Genomic DNA, 21,043 nt, shown 5'->3' with positions numbered 1-21,043 from the left:
ATGCCATCAGGAATCAGCAAGATATGACACATGATTGTAAATGTCTTACAACAAAGGATTTCAAACAGATTAGTGTAGAAATAGGGGGAAACCAAAACTAACCTGCTTTGTGGTTGTTGCTGCTTGTGTTTGGAAGTTGGTCAGCTTTTAATAGGAGTGCCTGAAACATGCATACAAAGCCTCTGTCATAAAGCAGTGGGGTGTATTGATTAGGACTTAGTAAACCAGTACTAGCTCTCCTTGAACATCTAAATAACTTTTTAAAAATCTCTATTTGTTGAGACATGAGGTTTTAAAATATTACCCACTGGGAAAAGGGCAGGGATTGGGGGAATGTAGAGAACCTCCCATACCTCATCCCTCCAGAAATTCCTGGTTGTTTCAGGGATACAGCTGCCATCTAAGATGGGACCCAACATAGATTAATTGCTTAAACTTGTGCTGTGTTAAATGTTTGTACATGTGCTATAATTTGGGGGTATTTTTTCTTTTTACATAAAAAAGAGTGTATAGAAAATATGTCCTGGTTAAAGAATAGCAAAATGTCATCAGGTGCCCAGGATAAGAAATAGAAGATTGCTAGTCCCATAGGAGTTCCCTGTTGCTCCTTCCCGGTTGTTCATGTCCCTGCCTTTCTCAGGGTTGTAATGTGTGTCAAATACTAGATGTCTGGAGAAACACATTGGGGAGTGAGCTGCTCTGTATTTCTGCATCTGAGCTCATTATTGCCTATCTCTAGCTCTCAGGAGTAGGTCAAAACAGAACACTTCTATAGCGTGAAGCAGCAGGCTAAGGAGGGGAGAGCAGCAGCGTCATGTCAAGTTCATGGCCAAGATAAGCCAAGCACAGATAGGACTCTGAGATAGGCTCACCCCAGTGTTCTGACTTCAGCTTAGAAACTAGGTGTGGTGGCTGCAGGGATCTTGGTGATGACAGCCTTCAGCATGTCTTCAGTCACATTGCTGCAGTCTGGTTGTCACCCTCTGTCTACTTCTGTACACTGCCATCATCCCAGGAGCTCCATTCACCACCATCTGTCTCTTTTCTGTTGAATCTCCTGTTTCTGAATCGCATGTCATCCTGATCTGCTGTCTCATTGTGATGGAGGTCTCTTCTCGTAACTTCTTGAGAGGGAACACGTGGAAGGTAAATTGAGACTTTCTATGTGTGGAAATTCTTTTTTCTATGCTCATTCCTATTAGACTGATAGTTTGGCTGGACATCAAATTCTAGGTTGGAAACTGCTTTCTCTTAGACTTTTGATTGTTTGTCTCCTTGCTTCTAGTATTGCCGTTGAGCAGCCTAAAGCCATCTGATTCTTAATCCTTTATATGTAACTGTAATCTAGTTAGGAAGTTCTTTTTGCCCCAGTTCTATGAAATTTCAAAATGATACACCCTCATGAGGATCTGTTTATATTATGCTGGGCACTTGGGCCCTTTCTGGTCTGGTAACTTCTATCTTTGAGTTCTGGGAAATCTTGAATTATTTCAATGATGAGGGTTTTTTTTTCCACTTTCTCTTCTCTCCTTCTGTACTTCTGCTATTTGTATATTAGATTTTATTATTTTTCACTTATTTTTATCTTTTTGAGAGATTCTTGCAGTTCAATATTCTATCAACTTCATTTTGCTATCATGTTTTAGACGTGTTTTCATTTTTTGAATTTACATTTTATTGTTTTAATGTTTTCTTGTTTCATCGATTAATACCTTCTGTGAGCTCTCAGAGGATTTATTGATGTATTTTTTTAAGTTTTCTTATCTCTGCATAGTTTCTACTTCCACCAAGGTGTATTTTTCCCTTTATCTGGGTTTTTATCTTCCATGTTAGAAGAATTTATCAGATATCTAGTAATTCTTGGTTTTCTGTCCATGATTAAGAGTAGGGGGTAGGGACTTCCCTGGTGGTGCAGTGGTCAAGAACCCGCCTGACAGTGCAGGGGACACAGGTTCGAGCCCTGGTCCGGGAAGATCCCACATGCTGCAGAACAACTAAGCCCGTGTGCCACAACTACTGAAGCCTGCGCGCCTAGAGCCCGTGCTCCACAACAAGAGAAGCCACTGCAATGAGAAGCCCGCGCACCGCAACGAAGAGTAGCCCCCACTTGCCGCAACTAGAGGAAGCCTGCACACAGCAATGAAGACCCAACACAGCCAAACATAAAAATAAATAATTTTTTTAAAAATCACTTTAAAAAAAAAATAGGGGGTAAAAAACTGATTAGAAGTACTGAGCACAGTTGGGTCTTGTCCATTTTGAGCTGGGTGAGATGGTGTGGGTGAACTAGTTATTGGACACCTCTCTTAGATTCATAACTTTATGTGCTTCTTGAATTGTTTCATTTTTATCCAAAGAGGAGTCTTCTGATCTGCCTAAATAATGAGTCTGGCCACCTTTTTTTTTTTTTTTGAATTGAGATACAATTGGCATATAACATTAGTTTCAGGTGTACAAAATAATGAATGATTCAGTATATGTATATTTTATGAAATGATCTACACAGTAAGTCTAGTTAACATCCATCACAACACATAATTACAATTTTCTTTAATCTTGTGATGAGAACTTCCAAAATGGAGTCTCAACAACTTTCAAATATACCATACAGTAATATTAACTATAACCATTATGCTGTGTATTATATTCCCACAGCTTATTTATTTTATAACAAATTTGTACCTCTTGACCACCTTTATCCATTTTGCCCACCCCTCACCCCCCTGCCTCTGTCAAGCAACCACCAGTCTGTTCTCTGTATCTATTGAGTTTTGAGGGTTTTGTTTTTTTTAGATTCCACTTATAAGAGATCATACAGTATTTGTATTTCTCTGTCTGACTTTTTTTGCTTAGCATAATGCCCTCAAGGTCTATCCATGTTGGCACAATTGGCAGGATTTCCTCTTTAATGGCTGAAAAATATTCCATTTTGTGTGTGTGTGTGTGTGTGTGTGTATACATACCAGTTTTTCTTATCCATTCATTCATTGCTGGACACTCATGCCTTGGCTATTAGATATCTTCGAGTTAGTGTTTTTGCTTCCTTTGGATAAATACCCAGAAGTGGAATTGTTGGACCACATAGTATTTCTGTATTTAATTTTTTGTGGAACCTCCATACTGTTTTCCAGAGTGGCTGTACCATTTACATTCCCACCAATGGCACACAAAGGTTCCATTTTCTCTGCATCCTTGCCAACATGTGTTATCTCTTGTCTTTTTTATGTTAGTTATCCTAACGGATGTGAGGTGGTATCTCATTGTGGTTTTGATTTGCATTTCTCTGTTGATTAGTGGTGTTGAACACCATTTCATGTACCTGTTGGCCATCTGTATGTCTTCTTGGGAAAAATGTCTATTCAGATCCTCTGCCCATTTTTTAATCAGATTTTTTTTTGCTGTTGAGTTGTATGAGTTCTCTATATATTTTGGATATTAACCCCTTATGAGATATATAATTTGCAAATATTTTCTCCCATTTGATAAGTTTCCTTTTCATTTCGTTGATGGTTTCCTTCACTGTGCAGAAGTTTTTTGGTTTGATATAGTTTCACTTGTTAATTTTTGCTTTTGTTACCTCTGCTTTTGGTGTCAAATCCAAAAAACTATCACCAAAACCAGTGTCAAGGAGCTTGCTGCCTATGTTTTTTTCTAGGAGTTTTATGGTTTCAGGTCTTATGTTCAAGTCTTTAATCCATTTTGGGTTTATTTTTGTGTATGATGTAAGATAGTGGTCGAGTTTCATTCTCTTGCATGTGGGGGTTCCGTTTTCCCAACACTATTTATCAAAAAGACCATCTTTTCCCTATTGTATATTCTTGGCACCTTTGTCGTAAATTAATTGATCATGTATGCATATGTTTACTTCTGGGCTCTCTATTCTGTTCCATTGATCTATTTTTGTGCCAATACCATATTATTTTGATTACTCTAGCTTTGTAATATAGTTTGAAATCAGGGCGCATGTTGCTTCCATCTTTGTTGTTCTTTCTCAACATTGCTTTGGCTATTTGAGATATTTTGTGGTTCCATACAAATTTTAGGTTTGTTTGTTCTGTTTCTCTGAAAAATGCCATTGGAATTTTGATAGGGATTGCATTGAATCTGTAGATTGCTTTGGGTAGTAAGGATATTTTAACAATATTCTTCCAGTCCATGAGCACAGATTATCTTTCATTTATTTGTATCTTTTTCAATTTCTTTCATCAGTGTCTTACAGTTTTCAGTTTACAGATGCTTTACCTCCTTGGTTAAATTTTTTCCCAGGTATTTAATTTCTCTTTTTTTAATTTTTAAATTATTTGTGTCTTTATATTTAAAACGGCTTTTTTGTAAACAGGATATAGTTGGGCCTTGCTTTTTATTCTCTGGAATGTTTAGTCCATGATGTAATTACTGATACTGTATTTTTTTTTTGCCATTTGTTTTTGGTTTGTCTCTTCAGTTCTTTGTTCCTCAGTTCTTCTTTTCTTGCTTTTTTTGATATTTAGTATTTTTTAGAATTCCATTTCATCCATTGTCTTTTTTTTTTTAATATTTATTTATTATTTATTTGGCTGTGTTGTGGCATGGGGGATCTTCGTTGCCGTGTGCGGGATCTTTGTTGTGGCTTGCAAGATCTTTAGTTGCTGCACGTGGGATCTAGTTCCCTGACCAGGGATCAAACCCAGGCCCCCTGCATTGGGAGTGTGGAGTCTTAACCACTGGGCCACCAGGGAAGTCCCCTCCATTGTCTCTTTTTTTTTTTTTTTTTAATTTATTTATTTTATTTATTTTTGGCTGTGTCGGGTCTTCGTTGCTGCTCGTGGGCTTTCTCTAGTTGTGGAGAGCAGGAGCTACTCTTCGTTGCAGTGCGTGGGCTTCTCATTGCTGTGGCTTCTCTTGCTGCAGAGCATGGGCTCTAGGCACACAGCCTTCCGTAGTTGCAGCACGCAGGCTCAGTAGTTGTGGCTCACAGGCTCTAGAGGACAGGCTTAGTAGTTGTGGCGCATGGGCTTAGTTGCTCCACTGCATGTGGGATCTTCCCTGCCCAGGGCTCGAACCCATGTCCCCTGCATTGGCAGGCAGATTCTCAACCACTGTGCCACCAGGGAAGACCCTCCATTGTCTTTTTTAAAGTATTTGTTTATTTATTTATTTATGGCTGTGTTGGGTCTTCGTTTCTGTGCGAAGTCTTTCTCTAGTTGTGGCAAGCAGGGGCCACTCTTCATCGCGGTGCACGGGCCTCTCACTGTCACGGCCTCTCTTGTTGCAGAGCACAGGCTCCAGACGCGCAGGCTCAGTAATTGTGGCTCACGGGCCCAGCTGCTCCGCGGCATGTGGGATCTTCCCAGACCAGGGTTCAAACCCGTGTCCCCTGCATTAGCAGGCAGATTCTCAACCACTGCGCCACCAGGGAAGCCCCCATTTTCTTTTTAAAGCAAAAACTTCTCTGCTTTTTTTTGGAGGGGCGGGGGTGTTTTGTTCTACAGATTACAATATACTTCCTTAATTTTTCATAATCTTCCTAGAGTTAATATTGTGCCACTTTGCATAAAATGCAGACAGCTTGAACCATATAGATTCCTTTGCTTCCCCTGTTCTTCAAACCAAGGTCCAGTAAACTATAGCCCACAGGCCAAATCCAGCTCACTGCCTATTTTATTAATAAAGTTTTATTGAAACCAAGCCACGTTCATACATTTGCATATTCTCTTTGGCTGCTTTTGCACTACAACTGCAGAGTTGAGTAGTCGCAACAGAAATTTGCAACTACTAAAATATTTAATGTCTGGCCCATCTATCTGTTTTAGCCCCACAGTACAGTGTTATACTTTAAGTAAGTTTTGCTTTAAACAATCCAGTGTATTTTAAGGAAATCAAAAGGGAAAAAAGTCTTTTATATTTACCCTAATATATACCATTTTTAGTGTTATTTTTTTCTGAAGATCTAAGTTTCCATCTGGTATCATTTTCCTTCAGCGTGAAGAACTTTCTTTAGTTTGTAGTACAAATATGATGGGGACCAATGCTAGTTTTCTTTTCTTTTCTTTTCTTTTTTTTGAAAATGTCTATTTTACCTTTATTCTTGAAGATTTTTGGCAGGATATAGAATTTCGGGTTGAGTTTTTTTTCTTCTGGTACTTTAATAAAGACTTCATTCTCTCCTGGCCTCCATTGTTTCTTTTTCTTTTTACTTGTTTTAAAAATATTTATTTTTTTAAATAAATAATATTATTTTGGCTGCGTTGGGTCTTAGTTGCGGCACTTGGGATCTTCGTTGAGGCATGCAGGATCTTTGTGGCATGGACTCTTCATTGTGGCGCACAGGCTTCTCTCTTGTTGTGGTGTGTGGGTTTTTCTCTCTCTCTAGTTGTGGCACATGGGCTCCAGAGCGCCTGCGCTCTGTAGTTTTGTGGAATGCGGGCTCTCTCGTTGAGGTGCACGGGCTTAGTTGCCCCAGGGCATGTGGGATCTTAGTTCCCTGACCAGGGATCGAACCTGCGTCCCCTGAATTAGAAGGTGGACTCTTTACTACTGGACACTGAGGAAGTCCTAAGGCCTCCATTGTTTCTGATAAGAAGTTAATGGTAATTTGAATTGTTCCCCTTTATGCAATGTGTCATTTTTCTCCTGGCTGTTCTCAGGATTTTCTCTTCATCTTTGATTTTCAACCATTTATATTTCCAGGTGTGGTTTCTTTGTATGAATCCTGATTGGTATCCACAAAGCTTCTTTAAACTTATGTGTCTCACCAAGTTTGGGAAATTTGGGGCATTATTTCTTCATTCTGCTATTTTTTCTGCTTCATTCTTTTCTGTCTTGGAATTCAGTTACTCATGTTACTCTTTTGATATTGTCCCACAGGCCCTTAAGCCTGTATTCACTTATTTGCAATTATCTTTCTCTGTGTTCTTCTGACTGCCCAATTCCTATGTCTCTATCTCCAACTTCACTGATTTTTTTCTGTTATTTTCATCTGCTCTTAATCCTATCCAGTGAGACTTTAAGTCTTATATTTTTGGACTTCCCTGGTGGCTCTGTGGTTAAGAATCTGCCTGCGAATGCAGGGGACGCGTGTTCAATTCCTGGTCTGGGAAGATCCCACATGCCGCGGAGCAACTGAGCCTGTGCACCACAACTACTGAGCCTGTGCTCTAGAGCCCGCACGCCACAACTGCTGAGCCTGTGCGCCACAACTACTGAAGCCCGCGTGCCCTAGAGCCTGCACGCTGCAACTACTGAGCCCACACACCACAACTACTGAAGCCCGTGTGCTCTAGTGCCCGCATGCCGCAACTACTGAGCCCACATGCTGCAACCACTGAAGCCTGCGTGCCTGGAGCCCATGCTCCACAACAAGCAAGCCACTGCAATGAGAAGCCCGCGCACCGAAATGAAGAGTAGCTCCCACTTGCCACAACTAGAGAAAGCCCACGCACAGCAGTGAAGACCCAACACAGCCAAAAATAAAATTTTTTAAAAAGTATTATTTGTTTATATCTAAAAATCTCTTTGGTTCTTTTCTGTGGTTTCTGTTTTTGTGCTGAGATTTCCTCTGTTCACTTACTTCAAGCATATTTTCCTTTATATCATTAAGAACAGTTATGATAGCTATGTTGGAATTGTCTACTATTTCCAACATCTGGGTCATGAGCAAGATGTTCTGTTACCTTTTTTTTTTTTTTTTAATTTATTTATTTATGGCTGTGTTGGGTCTTCGTTTCCGTGCGAGGGCTCTCTCCAGTTGCGGCAAGTGGGGGCCACTCTTCATCGCGGTGCGTGGGCCTCTCACCATCGCGGCCTCTCTTGTTGCGGAGCACAGGCTCCAGACGCGCAGGCTCAGTAGTTGTGGCTCACGGGCTTAGTTGCTCCGCGGCATGTGGGATCCTCCCAGACCAGGGCTTGAACCCGTGTCCCCTGCATTGGCAGGCAGATTCTCAACCACTGCGCCACCAGGGAAGCCCCTGTTACTTTTTTTTTTTAATTAAACTTTTTATTTGGAAATAATTGTAGATTTAAATGCAGTAGTAAGAAATAATACGGAGAGATTCCATGTACACTTTCTCCAGGTTCCACTAGTGGGTAGCATCTTGCAAAAACTATAGTACAGTATTACAACCAGGATATTGGCTTGATACAATCCAAGCTTATTCAGATTTCCCCAGTTTTACTTCTATTCATGTATATGTGTGTATTTAGATTTCTGCAGTTTTATCATGTGTAAGTTCATGTATCTGTCACCACAGTAAAGATACAGAACAGTTCTATCACTACAAGAATCCCTCATTTTTTAAATCTTAAATAAATGGAATTAATAGTAGTGTGTAAACTTTGGCAGTTGGCTTTTTTCACTCAGTAAAATTCCTTTGAGATTCATCCAGATTGTTGCATTTTTATGCAACAATGAATACTTTTATTACCTTTTATTGCTGAGTAGTACAGATGTACCACAGTTAATCATTAACCTATTGGAGGACATCTGGGTTGTTTCTGTTTATGTACAGCTTCATATGTGAATATAAGATTTCATTGCACTGGGATAAATGCTCGAGTGTGTTTACAAAGTGGGCATATTTTACATTCTCACCATCAATGTATGAGTGATCCAGTTTCTTTGTATCCTCATCTGCATTTAGTTGTCATTTTTTATTTAGCCATTTCATTTGGTGTATGATCTCTCTTGTGGTTTTAACTTGCATTTTCCTAATGGCTAATCAAAGTGAACATCTTTTTGTGTGCTTATTTGCCATGTTCATATCCTCTTCCTTGAAATGTCTCTTCATGTCTTTTGTCCACTTTAATTGAATTGTTTTTTTTACGCTTGAGAGTTGTTTGTAATAGATACTAGTCTTTTGTTGGATATGTATTTGCACATATTTTCTCCCAGTCTGTGGCTTATGTATTCATCCATTTACCTTTATCCTTTTTTTTTTGGCTTAGCCACACAGCTAGCAGGATCTTAGTTCCCCAACCAGGGATTGAACCCATGCCCCCAGTAGTGGAAGCACTGAGTCCTAACCACTGGACCACCAGGGATCCCCTACCTTTATCCTCTTAACAGGAATTTTTGCAAAACAGAAGTTTTAAAAAAGGTTTTATAGTTTTTACGTTTTATGTCTATGATAATACATAGAGGTGTAAGGTTTAGGTCAAAATTGTTAGGAGTTTGGTTGAGGGGTTTTCTGCCTCAGAATGTCCAGTTGCTCCAGCACCATTTGTTAAAAGAACTGTACTCCATTTAGTTGCATTTGCACCTTGGTCAGTATTCAGATGTGCATTTTGTGTGGGTCTATTTCTGCATTCTCTGTTCTGTTCCATCAATCTATGTGTCTTTCCCTCTGCAAGACTCTTAATTACTGTATACATAATAAGTCCTAATATTAGGTAGTGATTCCTTCCTCTTTATTCCTCTTTTTCAAAATTGTTGTTGCTATTCTAGGGCCTGTACTTTTTTTTTTTTTTTTTTTTGCCTGTGTCTTTATATGTAAATTTTTAAATAAGCCTGTTTGTCTATAAAAATACCTTGCTATGATTTTGATAGGAATTACATTAAACCTACAGATCAGTTTGAGTGTTTGACATCTTTACTATGTTAAGTCTTTTAGTCACTGAGGACAGCTTATCTCTAATTATTTAGGTTGTCTGATTTCTTTCATGGGCATTTTGTAATTTTCAGTATATATATTTTTTTTTCTTAAGTTGATACCTAAGTATTTCCATTTTGGGGGGTGATTGTTTTTTCTTGAGAGTAGTTCATGTTCTGCTTCTTCACATGTATAGTAATTTTGGATGTATCCTAGAAATTACAAATCAGTTGTAGAGACTAGATCCTGTCATGTTCTTCTGAAGAGGAACATTTTATTTGTTTAGCAGGCAGTTTACTTGGCTGACCTTCCACAGTGAGTGGCAGCTCAAATCTTAGTTGGGTTCTTTGAGCCTTACCTTGAGTCTCTGCACATACATGATTTAGGGGTCAAGCAAGGATTTGGTCAGCGTTTATAACACAGAGTTTGGAGCTCCTCCCAAACTTTCTGGAATTTCCCACCTCATTTTCTAGTGCTGTGGTTGCCATTCTGTCCTCTGGTTCTTCAAAGTTTTCTGTTAGAGTTTTAGCCAGTGAACATGACACAGACAGGGGCTTCTCCTCAGACTAAAAGCCATAAAAAATGAAAAGGGGAATTCATCCCATTCCACTCAAAGATTTTCAAAAATTTACACTAAACATAACATCTCACAGTTAAATGATAGCTATTAACTGTATTTTACCATATTTTCCATATTCTGTATTTAATCCATATTTTACAGATGAAACCATTAAGGTCTGAGCTAGCCCCACTCTGCCTGAGCTATAAACTCATTTTTCTGATAAAAGGTGAAATTTTGTTACACAGGATCTGTTCACTGAAGGTGACAAGTGCTAAATAGCTACCTTAAAAGACAAATGTTTAAGTTTTCTGGTCATAAAGCAGAGTAAAGGAATCTATTACCTAATTAACAGTTTGAAATCTGAAAAAAATGAATAATGTTGGGTTTTTTACCCCCTTTTATAGGAATCCCCTCCTCAAGTAGAAAATTACTGTCTACCAGAAGCTGTTTCATTTCTTCAGAATAATAAGGAACCTGGGCCTGGATTCTCACAAAAGAGGAAAGCTCCTACAGAGAAAAATAAAATCAAACGACCTAGAGTACAGTAATTGTATTTACTCAGTTACCAAACATTAATTGTGTTTTAAATTAATAGCTTGAATGTAACTGTGATGGATTTGTATCGTAATTTAAAGACAAGAACTTGAAGAATTCATCTTCAGTGTAACAATGACCCTGCTTGAAGTTAGTTTTTAACACCTGAAATTTTAATCATTGAAATATTAACTGTTCCTGAATGGAAAGTTACCTAAAATAACAAAGTTCAACTCCTCAGCTAGCTTGTCATTAAACCATATTGACATGTGTAAAGGGCTTTTCGTTTATTTATTTTCTTGTAAATATCTGAGTCTGTAGCTTAGTGGAATTTTTAGCAAGGTGACAGATTTTGCCTTAAAATGTCTTTTAATTCATAACAACGAGGAAGTTATCAATTGGGATTTATTCATGTTTTCCATGATTTTTAGCTTCTCACCATTTTACCTCTTTTTAACAGGAGCCTGAGCACAAGGTTTAATGAGGAACTGAGGCTTTAAACTTAAATGTGTGTGTATATATGTATATGCATGTTTATACAAATCTCCATGATGTTTGCCAAGTTTGGGCGCCAAAACTTGGAAAATAAGGACAATAAAGAATAAAAGTAGTGACTCAAAGTAGTTGTTCAAATAAGTTTTTAAAAAGAAAAACATTCTGGTATCCATTCTCTTGTTGAAGCAATAAAAGATTTGTAAAACACCCTTAAAAAGTGAATCTAGTCATGTTTCTGATGTTGTTTATATAGAATATTGTTCTAGTGGGTTGAAAAAAAGGGGACTACAAAATTGCAGTAGCCTCTATTAATCTAAATCTAAACACCAGGTACTACATGTATACCACAATTTTCTAATTATAAAGCTACCTCATTTTGTTTGACTGTAATTTTGATGTAAACTGTTCAATTCCTAATAATTCTTTTAAAGCCAAATTCAAATGGTGATGGATTAAAGTCCTCAACCTGGACATCAAACCCCTGAAGTTTTCATCAGGTTTTCCTCTAAATCGAGTAGGGGTTATCCCTGCCCTTCACAATACGAATTCCTACACCGCCAAACAGGTAGCACTGTTATATAAACGGTACTCCTGTCCCTCCCCCAAGCAAAAAAACACATGGGCCTGGTTTTATTAGAGCCATTTTGTGTTAGCTGGGTCCTTTCATTGGCAGTTTGCAGTAAGTTTCTCCCTGAATTTCACTACTTAAAAATTCTTTGAAATAGTTACTCTACAAATCTTCTTGATGAGTGCACTGTTGACAAAACAAATGTTATTCTCCTATTTCTCTATCCCAGAAAAAATTAACTAATGTACCATTTTCTTTTCTGCCAAGATTATGAACTATTTTTTCAGTTCAGGCCTTCAACACACAGTTTACAATTTTAAGGCTCCACATCGGTCTACACCATTCATAAATCATTTCAACTCAGGCTTTGACTCTTAACACTGTAAATGTCCTAATGCCAGCAAGTTCTTCTTAACATGCAAATAATTCCAAGCATAGGTAGGTATCTCATTTAAAATGGAAAAAAACCCAAAAATCTTTCCTTGATTGTTCTTATTTTCTCCTTAGAATTACTACAGTATTTTAATCTGTGCCACTTAAATTAGCATCTTATATTCCTCCATGAATTTTTCTTGTTCATTAGTCTGATCTCATCACCATTAATTCAACAAATAAGACACCTTAGCTGTAAGGTAGTGCGTGGGCTTCAGGAGCAAACCACTTAGAGCATGTGCTCTCTCAGAGAGCTTACAGAGGCAGCGCCCTAAGTGCAGACACAGCAGTCAGTTATACTCAGTATTTATATTACGGGCTGAATCGTGTCTTCCTCGACCCCCCAGAAAATTTTGTGAATTGAAGCTTAACCCCATACATAACTGTACTTGGAACTTGGGCCATTAAGGGGGTAATTAAGGCTAAATGAGGTCCTGTGAGTGGGGCCCTACTTTGGTAAGACTGGTGGCCTTATGAGGAGAGACCAGGAGTTCATGGGCACAGAGGAAAGAAAGACCAGACCATGTGGGGACACAGAGGCAGCTGTCTGCATGTTAGGAGGAGATGCCTTACCAGAAGCCACCCATGGCAGCACCTCAGCCTTAGACTTCTAGCCTCCAGAATTGTGAGAAGTTTGTTGTTCAAGCCACCCACTCTGGTATTCTCTTTTGGCAGCCCCAGCAGACTAATACAATATTACTGTGCAGAGGTTCACAAGCTGCACCATAATGCTCAGGAATGGCATAAGCACACTTTCATAGGGTAGAGCTCAGAGTTTTAGAGTTCATATCCGTGACTTCCCACCCAAAAAAGACACAAACCACTACTCTAGTCCAAACCTGTTAAAAGACAGGAGGGAAAGGGGAGGACAGAACAGCTAGAAAATGAAGGAGGGGCACAGCTGTTGGTATGCAATGAAAACAAGCTGGAACTGGCTGAAACCAAGGAGGCTTCAAGAATAGTCTGGTCATTGACCTTTAGCTCATTATACCTATATTGTAATACAGTGGTCCCCAACCTTTTTGCCACCAGGGACCAGTTTCTAGGAAGACAATTTTTCCACGGATGGGGGGTGGTGGGGTGGGGGGATGGTTCAGGTGGTAATGCGAGCAATGGGGAGCGGCAGATGAAGATTTGCTGGCTCATCCGCTGCTCACCTCCTGCTGTGTGGCCCGGGCGTTGGGGACCCCTGTTGTAATACTAAAAATCACTCCCCCTTACGTGGACCAGAAAAGTGAGCAATGGCTGAATACCTGGGAAATAGCCACGCTTCACTGAAATAGCAAGAATATTCCTCCCACTCATTAGCCTATGAAATTAGCCCATAAAACCCAAAAACCCCATGCCCTGGGGCCACTCTCACTTTCTGAAGACATCTGCATCCTGCCTATGGAGTGTGTATCCCTCCAAATAAACTCACTTTCACTTTTCTTCCACGGCCCGAGAGTGGGCTCTTGTCTCACACTCAGACATGAATTGTCCGAGGAGGCACACATGTTGACAAAGCAAGAGACTTTATTGGGAAGGGGCGCCTGGGCAGAGAGCAGCAGGGTAAGGGAAACCAGGAGAACTGCTCTGCCACGTGGCTTGCAGTGTTGGTTTTTATGGCAATGGGGTTAGTTTCCAGGTTGTCTCTGGCCAATCATTCTAACTCAGGTTCTTTCCTGGTTGTGCGTGCATGGCTCAGCCAAGATGAGTTCCAGTGAGAAGGATTCTGGGAGGTTGGTAGTACTTATGGACTGGCATCTCCTTTTGACCTTTCCTGAATTCTTCCAGTTGGTGTTAGCTTGTTAGTTCCATGTTCCTCACCAGGACCTCCTGCTGTAAGATAACTAACTCATGCAAGTGGTTACTATGGTGCCTGGCCAGGGTGGGTGGTTTCAGTCATTGGTTCACCTAACAGATACACTGCATCCACAGCTGCATACAGAACAATTTCCTCTAAAAGAAACCACAAAACTAGCTAAGTGGCTCCTACCCATCGGGCAAATGAGAAAACCACATCAAAGCAGGTAGGAGGAAGCTGAGACACAATCTCACCATAAACCCCACCCCCAGCAGAGCAACCCACAATCAAGGGAACTGCCAGCCCTCAGCTTCTCCCTGAGGAGCAAAGGCTTTGAACCCCGCATCTGACACCCCAAATTTTAAGACCTGTAACTGAGAGATAAGCCTCCAAAACATATACCTTTGACAGCCAATGGAGCTTGTGTCCACAAGACCCACAAGGCTACAGCAATCTGAGAACACAGTGCAGAGGCAGACTGAAAAGGGCCAGTCTTTCTGTAAAAGAGGCCCAGCTGGTTATTGTAAAGGTTTGGCGTTTATATTATAAATGGAATATAACTTTTAAAAATTGTGGATCAGTGTTTTACCCCTGAAACTTATATAATATCGTACATCAACTATACCTCAATAAAACAAACAAACAAAAGCTTTGGCCTGAGGACCAGACATTTAACACACAAAGAAGGGACCACTGAAACAATCTCCAAAAGACAGAGGCCACCACGCCTGCCTTCTGGGCAGTCTCTTTCTGCCTTGCTCCAGGTCGCCAGTACCTCCAAGAAAGGAGTTGTGCACTTGCCTGGTGCCCTGATTTTTGCAGCTGCCACCCACAGGACACCATTTGATCACCTGGCTGTGGCAGCCACTGGGGCTTAGGCCAGCAGGTCCCACGGGACTGTAACAAATGGATAGAGTTCTTAAACAGCTACCACTTCCAAGGCAGAGCAGGGAGGCAAAAGACCGAAACACCAATTCTTTCTGTGAAAGAGGCCTAGTACTTACCTTCATTGCTACAGCCTGAGGGGCAGGCTTCTATTTAAACTCACATCAAGAGGCCTCCTGAAATACTTTCTAAAGTCTATAGAGGCTGGTGGGAGCCACCTTCAACCTCTCCCTGTGCCTCACTCCAGGTCACCTGTATCTCCTGGAAAGGAGCGCGTGCACACGCCTGGCACCCAGGTTTTTGTGGCTGCTGCTCAGGGGACACCACTTCATCACCTTGTTCTGGTGGCCAGCAGGGCTTATGTTCACAGGTCCCAAACTGTAACAAATAGAAAAACTGTTTTTAACCAGCTACCAACCTCAGGGCACATCACAAGGACAGCAGACTAAAACACACCCAGCCTTTCTGTGAAAGAGGTAGATTAGCATGTCTTCATAGCTTTGGCCTGAGGGGCAGGCTTCTAATTATACACACACACAAGGGCTGGCTACAGTCTTCTCTAGAGACCTCAGAAGGTGGACGCCATCTTCCTGCTCCCCCTCTGCCCTGCCCCAGGTCACTGGTATCTCTGAGAAAGTTGCTTGTGTACATGTCTGGTGTCCCAACTTTTGTGGCTACCACCCAGAGGACACATCCCTTGATAGCCCAGCTCTGGTGGTCAGGGGGACTTGTGTTCACAGGTTCAATGGGATGGTAGCAAACAGTTCGTAACTGGTTATCACCCCAGGGCTCAGTGCAGAGGAGCAAACAGAAATGCTCTTTTCCCAGTCTTCCCCTGAAAAAGGCATATTTTCTACTTTAAAAGCTGCTTCCTAAGGGTCTGGCTTCCAATCAGACTGAACCTTAGATGCTGACTGAGATCCTTTAGGACACTGACAGGTCTTGGCACACCCTCAACTACTGGTAGCCACTAAGAATAAATTAGGTTGCTTGGACAATCACAAAGGTTTGAAGGACAACCAATAGCTAGAGCAGGGTTGAATGATCAGTTTCATCTCCAACACAAACCTACTCCTTCAAGACTAGGAGAGGTGGTTGTTTTATCTAATGTACAGAAACAAATATAGAGAGGCAAGAAAAATGAAGAAACAAGGGAATATGTTCCAAGCAAAAGAATAAGCTAAAACCTCAGAAAAGGACTATAATGAAACAGAGATAAGTGATTTAGCTGATAGAGTTCAAAATAACAATCATAAAGATGCTCCCCAAGCTCATGAGAACAATGAATGAACAAAGTGAGAATTTCAACAAAGAGATAGAAAATGTAAATATCAAACTGCAGTCTTAGAGCTGAAGAATACAATAACTAAACTTTAAAAAAATACAATAGAGGGGTTCAACATCAGACTATATGAAGTGGAAGAAAAGATCAATGCATGTGAAGACAGGACAGTGGAACTCATTGAATCAAGCAGCAAAAAGGGAAAAAAGAAAAAGATGAAAAAGAGTAAAGATAGCTTAAGGAACTTATGGAACGACATCAAGCGGACCAACATTCACATTATAGGAGTCCCAGAAGGAGGAGAAAGAGAGAGAGAGAGGGGCAGAAAATATTTATGAAGAAATAATGGATGAAAACTTTCCTAAAGTGGAGAAGGAAAAAGATATACAGATCGAGGAACCCCATAGAGTTCCAAATAAGATGAACCCAAAGAGACACATTACAATTAGGGTGTCAAAAGTTAAAGACAACAAAAGAATCTTAAAAGCAGGAAGAGATAAAACAACTTGTTATGTACAAAGGAACCCCCATGAAGATTATTAGCAGATTTTTCAACAGAAATTTTGCAGGCCAGAAGGGAGTGGCATGATATATATAAAGTCCTGAAAGAAAAAAATACTGTGCTGGCAAACTTGTCCTTCAGAATTGAAGGAGAGATAGAGGGTTTTCCAGACAAGGAAAAGCTAGAGAAGTTCATCAATACTAGACCAGACTTACAAGAAATGTTAAAGGAACTTCTTTAAGCTGAAAGAGGGGTGGGGGCACTAATTAGTAATGAGAAACATGGAAGTATAAATCTGTTAGAGATAAATATACAGTAAAATTCAGAATAATCTAATGTTGTAAAATTGGTGAGTTAATCACTTATAAAGGTACTAGGAAGGTTAAGACAAGAGTAGTAAAAATAACTACAGTTTGTTAACAGTAATAACAATATTATTAATAATATTAATAATAATAACAATAACAATCATAATTTGTTAATGGATACACAAGATTAAAAGATGTAAATTGTGACATCAATATAAAAGGTGGTGTGGGGAGTAAAAATGCAGAGCTTTAGAATGAGATCAAACTTAAGTTGTTATCAACTTAAAATAAACTGTTATAAATAAAAATATAAGTTGTTTTATGTAAGCTCATGGTAACCACAAAGCACAACCCACAGTAGATACATAAAAGACAAAGAGAAAGGAATCAAAGCATACCACTACAGAAAACCATCAAATCAAAAAGTAAGAGAGCAAGAGATGAACAAGGGAACAGAGGAACTACAAAACAGCCAGAAAACAATTAACAAAATGGCAATAACTATGTACCTATCAATAATTATTATAAATGTAAATGGAGTAAATTCTCCAAACGAAAGACCTAGAGTAGCTGAATGGATAAAAAAACAAAGCAAAACAATACATCAACAACAAAAAACATCTATATGGGTCTCAGAAGAGACTCACTTCAGATGTAAGGACACAAAAAGACTGAAAGTGAAGGGATATAAAAAGATATTCCACGAAATGGAACCCAAAGAAAGCTGGAGTAGCTATACTTATAATGGACAAAATAGATTTTAAGTCAAAGAGACAAAGAAAGTCATTATACAAATGATAAAAGGGTCAACCCTACAAAAGAATAAAATATTTGTAAATATTTATGCACCCAACATAGAAGTACCTAAATATATAAAGCAAAAATTAACACACATAAAGGAAGAAACAGACAGCAATATAGTAGTAAGGGATTTTAATATTCTACTTTAATTCATGAATAGATCATCCACAACGAAAATCAATACAGAATCACTGGCCTTAAATGACACATTAGATCAAATGGACTTAACAGACATATATAGAACATTCCATCCAAGAGCAACAATACACATTCTTCTCAGGTGCACATAAAACATTCTCCAGCATAGATAATATGTTAGGCCACAAAACAAGTCAATAAATTTAAGAAGACTGAAATCATACTGAGCATCTTTTCTGGCCACAATGATATGAAACTAGAAATCAATTACAAGAAGAAAACTGGAAAATCAACAAATATGTGGAGATTAAACAACATGCTACTGAACAACAAATAGGTCAAAGAAGACATCAAAAGAGAAATAAAAAAATACTTTGAGACAAATGAAAATGGAAATACAACATACCAACACTTATGTGATGCAGCAAAAGCAGTTCTAAGAGGGAAGTTAATAGTGATAAAAGTCTTATTAACAAACAAGAAAGATCTCAAACAACCTAACTTTAGACTTCAAGGAACTACAAAAACAAGAAAAAGCTAAGTCTAAACTTATAAATTTAGAAGGAAGGAAATAACAAAGATCAGAGCAGAAATGAAGTAGAGACTAAAAGACAATAGAAAAGATCAATGAAACTAAGAGCTGTTTTTGAAAATGAAATATCAAACATAAACTAAAGAAACAAACCTTAGCCAGACTCAAAAGAGGACTCAAAGTCAGAAATGAAAGCAGAGACATTACGATGTCTACTATGAATAATTATACACCAACAAATTGGACAACCTATAAAAAATGGATAAATTTCTAGAAACATACAGACTACAAAGACTAAGTCATGAGGAAATAAAAAATTTGATTACACTGATTACTAGTAAGGAGATTGAATCAGTAATCCAAAACTTCTCAACAAACAAAAGTCCAGGACCAGATGATTCTACTGGTAAATTCTAGAAACATTTAAAGAATTCCAATCCTTCTCAAACTCTTTCAAAAAAACAAAAGAGGAGGGAACACTTCCAAACCAATTTTATGAGGCCAGCATTACCCTGATACCAAAACCAAAAACACTAGAAGAAAAGAAAATTACAGGCCAACAATGAACATAGATGCAAAAATCCTCAACAGAATATTAGCAAACTGAATTCAACAATACATTAAAAGGATCAGAAACCATGATTAAGCAGGATTTATTCCAGGGATGCAAGGGATAGGGGTGGTTCGATATCCACAAGTCAGTCAATGTGATACACCATATTAACAAAATGAAGAATAAAAATCCTATGATCATCTCAGTAGATGCAGAAAAAGCTTTTCACAAAATTCAACATCCATTTAAAAAACTCTCAGAAAAGTGGTTATAGAGAGAATGTACCCCAACATAATAAAAGCCATGCATGACCAGCCAACAGCCAACATCATACTCAACAGTGAATAGCTGAAAGCTTTTCCTCTAAGATCAGGAACAAGACAAAGATACCCACTCTTGCCACTTTTATTCATCATAGTATTGGAAGTCTTAGCCAGAGCAATGAGGCAAGAAAAAGAAATAAAAGGCATCCAAATTGAAAAGGAAGAAGTGAAACTTACTGTTTGCAGATGACATGGTATTATAGCAAGAAAACCCTAAACACTCCACCAAAAAACTGTTAGAATTAAATAATGAATTCAGTAACGATGCAGGACACAACATCAATATGCAAAAATAAATTGCATTTCTCTACACTAATAATGAACTATCAGAAAGTGAAATTAAGAAAACAATCCTAGACCTATATGCTGAGAACCATAAAACATTGATAAAGGAAATTGAAGATGATTCAAAGAAATGGAAAGAGATCCCATGCTCTTGGACTGGAAAAATTACTATTGTTGTAATGGTCCTACTACCCAAAGAAATCTACAGATTTAATGCAATCCCTATCAAATTACCCATGACATTTTTCACGAAACTAGAACAAATAATCCTAAAATTATTTGGGACACAGGTGCAATCCCTGGTCCAGGAAGATCCCGCATGCCGTGGAGCAATTAAGCCCATGCGCCACAACTACTGAGCCTGTGCTCTAGAGCCCACCAGCCACAATTACTGAGCCCATGTGCTACAGCTACTGAAGCCTGTGCACCTAGAGCCCATGCTCCACAACAAAGAGAAGCCACTGCAATGAGAAGCTCACGCACCACAATGAAGAGTAGCCCCCGCTCGCCGCAACTACAGAAAGCCCACGTGCAGCAACGAAGACCCAATGCAGCCAAAAATAAATAAATAAAATTATTTTTTTTTAAAAAAGAACACTCCTTCATACCATATACAAAAATAAACTCAAGAAGGTTTAAAGACCTAAATGTAAGACATGACACTGGACTTCCCTGGTGGCGCAGTGGTTAAGAATCTGCCTGCCAATGCAGGGGACATGGGTTTGAGCCCTGGTCTGGGAAGATCTCACATGCCTCGGAGCAACTAAGCCCATGCGCCACAACTACTGAGCCTGCGCTCTAGAGCCTGCCAGCCACAACTACTGAGGCTGCGTGCCACAGCTACTGAAGCCCATGTGTCTATAGCCCATGCTCTGCAACAAGAGAAGACACCACAATGAGAAGCCTGTGCACCACAATGAAGAGTAGCCCCCGCTTGCCGAAACTAGAGAAAGGCTGTGTGCAGCAACAAAGACCCAACGCAGCCAAAAATAAATAAATAAATTTATTTTTAAAAAAAAGACATGACACCATAAAACTCCTAGAAGAGAACATAGGCAAAACATCCTCTGACATAAATCGTAGAAATATATTCTTAGATCAATCTCCCAAGGCAAAAGAAATAAAAGCAAAAATAAACAAATGGGACCTAATCAAACTTATAAGCTTTTGCACAGCAAAAGAAACCATAAACAAAATGAAAAGACAACTTACAGAATGGGAGAAAATATTTGCAAATGATATAATGACAAGGGGTTAATTTCCAAAATATATAAACAGCTCATACAACTTAATATGTAATAAAAACACAATCAAAAAGGGCGGAAGACCTAACGAGACATTTCTCCATAGAAGACATACAGATGGCCAACAAGCACATGAAAAGATGCTCAACATCACTAATTATTGGAGAAATGCAAATCAAAATCACCTCACATCCGTCAGAATGCCTATCATCAAAAAATCTACAAATAGAATTCCCTGGCAGTCCAG

General features: G+C 39.1%; 1 protein-coding gene across 3 annotated transcripts in view; it reads left to right on the top strand.

Moving 5' to 3' along the window:
* TOPBP1 (DNA topoisomerase II binding protein 1) overlaps positions 1 to 20,571 on the top strand; it is a 79,932-nt gene extending 59,361 nt beyond the window's left edge. For all 3 annotated transcript variants that reach the window (XM_082459203.1, XM_082459202.1, XM_082459204.1), the window contains one exon: positions 10,533 to 20,571. In XM_082459203.1, the coding sequence (XP_082315329.1) occupies positions 10,533 to 10,676 (144 nt within the window). In that variant the 3' untranslated portion in view covers positions 10,677 to 20,571. The remainder of the gene's footprint in view (positions 1 to 10,532) is intronic.
* The last annotated feature ends 472 nt before the right edge of the window (positions 20,572 to 21,043 follow it).

The sequence above is a fragment of the Balaenoptera physalus genome, assembly GCF_965194825.1.
Source record: "Balaenoptera physalus genome assembly, chromosome: 4".
Classification (NCBI taxonomy): domain Eukaryota; kingdom Metazoa; phylum Chordata; class Mammalia; order Artiodactyla; family Balaenopteridae; genus Balaenoptera; species Balaenoptera physalus.
Note: the sequence above shows the minus strand (reverse complement) of the source record. Positions and strands in the feature narration are given on the sequence as shown.